Genomic DNA, 8,009 nt, shown 5'->3' with positions numbered 1-8,009 from the left:
GCTGGGCGACCGGGTCAACTAAAAGTACTCCCACGTTCCCGTATTAAGTGTCAAAATTATTACATGTGTCTAGACATTTTTTAAGCATAAATACATCCATATTTAGGTGCATTTAGGACATTTAATATGAGACAGAGGGAGCAGTAATAAACAAGAATAATAGAATTACTCATAATGTTTAAGAATACATGGATGATGAAAAAAGAATACATGGAGGAAAGAAAGAGAAACTCGTGTTACATACCGTAACCGTTACATCAAATTATTTTCTATTCGGATTAATTCTAATACAAACTATTAAATCATTGTTAGATGTAAATTTGTTTGGTCTTTTAGAATTTGCATTTGCGTCTTTATATAAAATAAATCTGCAAAATTTCAACTAATTTAACTCTGGATCATTAGAGGCAGCGATGGCGATGACTTGCCAAGCTATGCATTTGGACGGGATCTGAGAAAGTCGTCGTAGGAGGCAGTGATGACGGGTCAATTGTTGCCTACATCGGCGGCCAGTTTTCAACGGCAACGCCCGTGTGAGGTGGTGTGTGTGTGTGTGGTGTTCCAACGTGACTTTGCGCAATCGACGACGATATAGCCTGCAAAGACCGGTTCTTCAGAAGACGCAACTTCTGCACTATTAGTTATTTTGATTATTTACTGTTGATGTCCATGTATGATTATTCATTGATGTATTAACTGGCGTATCTTTACTTGTATTTCTTAATTAATGAAAGTTGATAGATAATCATCTTACTTAGTGACAGTAGATATGATAACCATGTCCACGTGGTGTATTATTTTTTTATGAGTTCTAATTTTCACAGACTCACAAATATGTTTCAGATTGTGTAGTTCTTCCTCATAAGATAGCATATCTCTCAAAGTATTGAGATTATGCCAAATATTTACTTGATATTTTTAAGACGGTAAGTATGAAGATATCTTTGCAAGAAAAATATAACTATAACTTTACGCTTATAAAGATTTGAGTTGTTGATCCTCTGCTCACTCCACCGAAGAACTGTTTGCAAATCATAATAATTGTCATATATTCTATGTTATAAATATTTGTATTATGATTTTTTGATTATGGTTGATTTGACATATAATACGATGAAAAATAATATTTAACATAAATATCACTCGACGATATATCACCAGATGTACCAATAAAAAGTTTGAAAAAACCAAATTTATTAAAATATATTTTGCAATCCTACAAAAATATTAAATGTGATATCTATATTAACACGTAGTGTTATGATAGAAATTCGCCCTAACTCAATTTTTTTGTCCTCCGCTAATTTCCTTAATAGCTTTGTAAACTTCTTACATGTAAATGCTTACAGTTGTATTTTAGGGTGCACACACAGGGAATACCAATGTATCAAACACTCATTTGCTTAGCATTTGGGAGAAGGGAATGAACAATAGAAACCTTCGTGGGATGAACAGTTGGAAGTACTTTTAAATCGGATCAGATCAGCGAAATTGACATACAGACCAACACAATTCAAGTGAACAAATAAGATGCTGCTGCATCGTCCACCTCAACGACGAGGCCGCCATATTGGCGGCGGCTGACGCGCCGGCGCTGCAGAGGTCCGTCGCCGTTGCCCTAGGTTGACTTCGCCAGCTGGGCAGGGCGGGGAGGCGATCTGCGCGCTGTTCGGTTGGGCTGATGGCCGCAGCTCGCAGCACACGGGCGATGCAACAGGCGGGATACAATTCGTCGAAGGGCAGCGGAGGAGCGACACGGGGGCTGGAGAGGGGAAGCGTGCGGGCAGCGTCGGGCCAAGCCGGTCCGGTGGCGAGCTCCAATGGCCTAAAGGACACAGGAACAGCACAGTGGTACCGCGACCGCGAGAGGCGAAACGACTAGAGAGAGATGACGACGGCCCGTTCATTTGGGCCTATTACCTCTGATCTTGTGCTGCATCGAGTTTCCCAGCAGCCCACAAATCTTCTCGGCCTGCTGTTAAGTCTGGCCCATGTCCGACCGAGCCCAACAAAAGAGAAGCCGGACCGGGCATTTCTCAAAGGAGCCGCCGCTGCTTAGCTGTGTGCCACTGAAATTTGTGTGCAACTGTTTTCTACAGTAGCCTCGTACATAGAAACGAACGTGTACATTGGGTTTTCAAAAGAAATCGACACTGTCTGTCAAAGTATACGTGTCTGCACTGCGATTCAATGATCCAATGCATTACTCCTTTGAAGTTCGAGGTCAGCAAAGCAGAAACCAAATCCAGCCAGCACTTGCGATGCACGTGCGTCCTTTTCACGTCCAGGGGCTGGCATCTTGGTTACTAGCGTGTATATTCTACAGCAGAAACCACGTACGGGTAGGGTATACAGACAAATGGAACCTAAGTATACAGTGCAAAAGCAGAACACAAACGGGAACTGTGTAATAATACTCCAGCAAATATGGAACGGTGGATGAAATTCTACATTCGCCTTACTGAATTACCGGAGAACCAACCATTGCCAAGCACAAGCAGTGGAACACAAGAATTGTAAGGTCGACTATAACAAGGGGACTATATCTCGGACCAATATTAATACCGCAGGTCTCACACCTGAAGAAACTCCAGCCCAGACAACCCAGCAAATTCGACGCAACAACGGAGCAACCGTATACCATGTACAGCAAAAATACGTGAATTGGATGTGGAAAAAATCACGACAGCCACCTCCCTGATGCTAGCAACCCACTGCCGCGGCACCCTCTTTCGGAGCAACAATGAGATCGCCTTCTTTTGGGGTAACAGGGCCGCCGCCTTCTTTCAGGGCAAAAGGGACACCCACGGTTACACCGTCTTTCGTCATTGAGGTGTCTATCGTTGTAGAGGTGACGCGGAGGATTGCCTGGGCGCTTAGCGCGGAAAGCTTGGATTGGCAGAAAGCCTCCCAGGTTTCAGCTTTTGGTAAGGCAGCAGGCAAACTCTCATCTTCGCCTGAACTTGAGGCCTGAGACTTCTCGTAGAATGCTTGTAGCTCCAATGACAGTTTGCGTGCAGCCTCCCTCGATTCTGGAAGCTGGTCACTGAGCTGGGTTGCAGCAACCTGGATGAGCTTATCCATTCCATATTCTTTGATTCCTTCCACACCCTGTCAGAAAAAGAAGTTACTATTATGAAACAACTGAAGTGCTGTATTTCTCGTATTAGAATAGCAACCAAGAGGAGTCAGTGCATACAGATCCGCACCAAATAATAATTTATTATGAGCAGCTAATGTCACCCTGCTGAAAATTACTGAAACGGTATGAAGCACTTTGAACAAACGTACACTAGCCATTTTAATATCCTCACCAAATCAATGTTCCACCACATGCACTAAATCTTTGTGTGGATAAGGTCTGGCCTCGGGGCTCCATATTATCACACGGAATTTTCAATCCAAGCAACTGCATATCTAAATAAACAGAAAATCTCTGGAAGAACCTCCATATAAACTCTAACTAGGATCATGGACAGATAAGAATAGCACAAGGAGATCAAATTATCCATCTATATAACTGTATCCAGTTGAGATTTTGGGGCATTAGACAAAATCACAACATGAATATATACTTAATCCTGAAGCCTCTCTTTGGGTTCCCTTGGAGATAATCTGATATAATCATTGGGGCTAAGAAAGCTGGGATCTTAAGTAAATCTTCAGGAGAGAGTTTCACTTACAAGTCGTGATACGCTCTTACTGAAACAAACTGATGCTTTTGCTCGAATTCGTGGATTCCTGTTCTTGAGGTAAGGCTGCATCTTCGGTAGCAATATAGAAGGCGAGATCCAGCTTGTCATTGATATAAGGGCTGCCTCAGCAGCTTCACAAACAAAGCGCTTGTCTTGAGAAGATTTTAGAAACAGCGGCATTAGCTGTGAACACATTTGACAGAGAACATGAATTAAGTGATTTCATAATTAGTGTGAAAACCAAACAAGTGAAATTGTGAATAGACTATTTTAAAATGGGAAACACACCAGTAGATCAATTGAGTCGACCATTAGTTCACCATATGCCTTAAAGATGTCAGCACAGGTCATAAGTGCAGTTTTACACAGAGCACTCCTTGGATTCTTCACAGATTTCACAATAAGAGGAACTAGAGGCTCCCTGTAATTCAAATGGTTTATATCAAACAATTAACAGAAGAGATGTAGTAAATTTCATAGCAATGTGGATCGATGAGTGATGTCATTATCAAACGGTTTTTCCAGGAAACAATAGAAACAACTTACAGCAGCTCCTGCAACCTTTCTTTGTGATATATTGCTAACTGACGAACATTATTAAGGGCCTCACATGTCTTGATCCAGTCCTTTGAATCCAACCTTGCAAGCAACGTCTGCGAGCCAATAGGGAACGGAAATCTTAGTTCTGAAGAAAATTTATAAGTATCCAACAAAAAATCACAAATGGAATAACTAGTTGCATACACTAAAGCTTGTGTCAACATCTGGGAGATCTATCAGGTTCTCAGAATCAATATACTCAACATCTACAACTGCAGCCTCACATCCATTAGTCACAGCATCAGGACATGCAAGCGGAGCATTTTCTTCCTTGTCGACACGTTTGTTGCCGTTCAACACAGGCTTAGTGTTGCACGGTTTCGCAACACTGTCTTTGCTTTTCTCCAGCTCTGCTGATTGAGCTAGGTTGAGATCTTGCAACGTACTATCTGACATATTCACTACCTGCATTGATTGACAGAAGCTGGGATCAGACTAAAACAAGGAAACTGCAGCCTCTCCTAACAGGTATATAAAAAATGCATAGTGCCCCTGATAATTGTGTGACGTGTCTTCCATAAAGCCAATTGCGCAATAGTCCATTCCACAGAACAACAGTATAACAATAGAACTCGTAAGCAACCAAAAAACTAGTGCGACTAAGATTTTTCCACTAAATTATCTGGCATCAAATCTACTAAGTCAACTGCAGAACCACTCCCATGAAAGACGAGAAACAATCCAGTACAGTGTGGACATTGCTGAGCCCTGCTTGATCTAGATTCCCCTAGGTAAACAAACGATACTCACTTCTGCCGAGCAATCATGTACAAATACACTCACTCGCCACCAAGTGCCAACTTAGGAACCTAAAATCACAACAAAAATAGCCAAAACATCCAGCAGCAGTACTACTGCCACGCTAGAATTCACAATGAACTAGATCAGTGACTTGGTACAGTCAAACTCAAACAACCGAAGCATCACCGAGCGCGTGTCATGAACCTACTTCCAAAGCCACTCACTACCGCGACTGATTCACACCATGACACGGGCGGAGGACCCAGTAGGGCAAGGTAGGGCGGCCGCCCTACCTTGATTTTTGCCTCAGTTACGAATTGGGGAAGATTATGAAACGGGGATCTAAAGGGCGGAATCCGTTCGTGGGGTGATGGGAGCAGAAACGGTCGGGAGCGAGAGAATCGAAGTGGAGATCAACCTGCGGTGGAGGCGCTCGAGCGAGGAGGAAGACGAGCTAGGGGACTCGGGCGTTCGGCAGCGGGATGGGTGGCGGCGCTCGCGCGAGGAGGAAGAAGATGCACGGAGCGAGGGGGCTGGGTCGCCGAGTCGCTCGGCAAGAAGAAGTAGATGGGATGGGGAGAGGGGGTAACGTGGTTAGCTGGGCGCCTGGGCCAACTAACAAGGAGTAATAAACCTGAATAACAGGTTGTTTATACATGGAGGAAAAAAAGACAAACTTACTCATAATGTTCAAGAATACATGGATGAAAAAAAAATATGGAGGAAAGAAAGACAAACTCGTGTTACATACCGTAACCCTTGCATCAAGTTATTTTCTATTCGGATTAATTTTAATACAAATTATTAAATCATTGTTAGATGTAAATTTGTTTGGTCTTTTAGAATTTGTATTTGCGTCTCTATATAAAATAAATCTATAAAATTTCAACTAATTTAACTCTGTATCATTAGAGGCAGCGATGACGATGACTTGCCAAGCTATGCATTTGGACGGGATCTGAGAAAGACGTCGTAGGAGGCAGTGATGACGGGTCAATTGTCGCCTACATCGGCAGCCAGTTTTCAACGGCAACGCCCCGTGTGAGGTGGTGTGTGTGTGGCGTTCCAACGTGACTTTGCGCAATCGACGACGATATAGCCTGCAAAGATTGGTTCTCCGGAAGACGCAACTTCTGCACTCTTACTTATTTTGGTTATTTACTGTTGATGTCCATGTATGATTATTCATTGATGTATTAACCGACGTATCTTTACTCGTATTTCTTAATTAATGAAAGTTGATAGATAATCATCTTACTTAATGGCAGTAGATATGATAACCATGTCCACGTGGTGTATTATTGTTTTATGAGTTCTGATTTTCACAGACTCACAAATATGTTTCAGATTGTGTAGTTCTTTCTCATAAGATGGCATATCTCTCAAGGTATTGTGATTATGCCAAATATCTACTTGATATTTTTAAGGCGGTAAGTATGAAGATATCTTTGCAAGAAAAATATAAAAATAACTTTACGCTTATATAGATTTGAGTTGTCGATCCTTGCTCACTCCACCGAAGAACTGTTTGCAAATCATAATAATTGTCATATATTCTATGTTATAAATATTTGTATTATGATCTTTCGATTATGATTGATTTGACATATAATATGATAAAAAATAATATTTAACATAAATATCACTGTACAATATATCATTAAATGTACCAACAAAAAAAACATCCTAAAAAGTCTGAAAAACCAAATTTATTTTGTAATCCTATAAAAATATTAAATGTGATATCTATATTAACACATAGTGTTAGGATAGAAATTGGCCCACCTCAATTTTTTTTTGTCCTTCGCTAATGCACCATGACCTTGAGATCATGCGCATCTACCACGCTGAAACAATCTCCAGATCGCATCGAACTCACTTTGAACGAACTAAATAGATCTCCGACTCCGCCCGCTGACCCCAGCCGCGGCCACTGGTAGAACCGCAGAGGCACTAACCCTGTGTTCACCATTCCATCTACGCTAACCAAATTCGGTGAGATCTATCCCAACCCCTAAGAAATCACTGCACCGAAAAAACAAAGAGGGGAAGGCAGCGTAGATCACGCCGTTCGCACGGGGGAGCGGGGTGCAGATCCGGAGGGCGCGAATAATGCTGCTGCGCGCGTGAGGAGGAGGGATCGGGATTCGCGAGGGGTTTACCTGCGCCGACGAGGAGGAAGGGGAGGCAGTGGCGGCAGTTCGCTCCCGCTGCTTGTGGGGGATTGGTTGAGGCTGATTGATCCGGTTCCTCGTCCTCACTTGCATTCTGCTACTGTCATCTTGGATGGCTGGATGGAAATATGGGCTGTGCGGCGAGCCTGGCATAGGTTATACTCCGCTCTGCTGCTACCTTTTTTTATTGGAAGATATTTTCTTTTGTTGACATTTGGCACCGTGTTTTTGTTTTTGGAAGATTGTGCTGCTCCTGTTATGTGTTTTGGTCAGTTGGACTTGGTCAACGCAAAATTGCATCGATGTGCCTCGGGATCTGGGTATTTCATGTGGAGTAAGTGCAAACTTTTTTTTAAAAAATGACGTCAGAATGCAACCAAAGTGCAGGCTTAACGTTGTTTTGCAAAATGGTGGTCATGCTAGACGCAAAGTTCTCATTGGATCCCCATAATAATCAGCCAATAATTAAGGGATTCCATTCCGTTCCACATCCATGTGAGATTGTGAGAGAGCTGAGGAGGTCACGCCCAGGGCAGGCCCCACCCTCTGAGGAGCCTGCCCTGCGTTCGCTGTCTGCCAGTGAAATTTGCGTGCAAGTGTAGGTTCCGTACTAGAAACGAACATGTACATTTGATTTTCAAAAGAAATCACGAAATCACAATGTAGTATGCGTCTCTGCACTGCGATTCAATGTTCTCATGAACCAAACGCTATCATCGGCGCAGCTTGCTCTGCGGCCAGCACTTGCGATGCATGTGCATCTTTTTCACGTACAGGGACTGGCTCCTGGCATTTTGGT

At 42.8% G+C, this 8,009-nt stretch overlaps 1 protein-coding gene across 2 annotated transcripts; it reads right to left on the bottom strand.

Moving 5' to 3' along the window:
• Positions 1–2,395: 2,395 nt before the first annotated feature.
• LOC100821632 lies at positions 2,396–5,643 on the bottom strand. 2 transcript variants are annotated; one of them, XM_003574787.4, is made up of 6 exons: positions 5,455–5,643; positions 4,440–4,700; positions 4,242–4,348; positions 3,984–4,116; positions 3,684–3,878; positions 2,704–3,111 (listed from the first exon to the last, which is right to left on the bottom strand). In XM_003574787.4, the coding sequence occupies exons 2-6, from the start codon at positions 4,689–4,691 to the stop codon at positions 2,704–2,706; spliced, it is 1,095 nt and encodes a 364-aa protein (XP_003574835.1). In that variant the 5' UTR covers positions 4,692–4,700; positions 5,455–5,643. The 2 variants fall into 2 exon arrangements, with proteins under 2 accessions (XP_014755481.1, XP_003574835.1); XM_014899995.2 differs by lacking the exon at positions 5,455–5,643 and having other exon boundaries at positions 2,396–3,111; positions 4,440–4,691.
• Positions 5,644–8,009: the final 2,366 nt, after the last annotated feature.

Source organism: Brachypodium distachyon, chromosome 3 (assembly GCF_000005505.3).
Source record: "Brachypodium distachyon strain Bd21 chromosome 3, Brachypodium_distachyon_v3.0, whole genome shotgun sequence".
NCBI lineage: Eukaryota > Viridiplantae > Streptophyta > Magnoliopsida > Poales > Poaceae > Brachypodium > Brachypodium distachyon.
The sequence above is the reverse complement of the archived record's forward strand: the minus strand, read 5'-3'. Positions and strand labels throughout refer to the sequence as shown.

What these genes read in the sequence shown, in the direction of transcription:
- LOC100821632 (XM_003574787.4), bottom strand. Translation starts at nt 4,691, where the DNA reads ATGTCAGATAGTACGTTGCAAGATCTCAACCTAGCTCAATCAGCAGAG. An exon ending in ATGTTGACACAAGCTTTAGT is followed by an intron (nt 4,349 to 4,439) that starts GTATGCAACTAG and finishes ATTGGCTCGCAG; the next exon opens with ACGTTGCTTGCAAGGTTGGA. An exon ending in TCGACTCAATTGATCTACTG is followed by an intron (nt 3,879 to 3,983) that starts GTGTGTTTCCCA and finishes ATGTGTTCACAG; the next exon opens with CTAATGCCGCTGTTTCTAAA.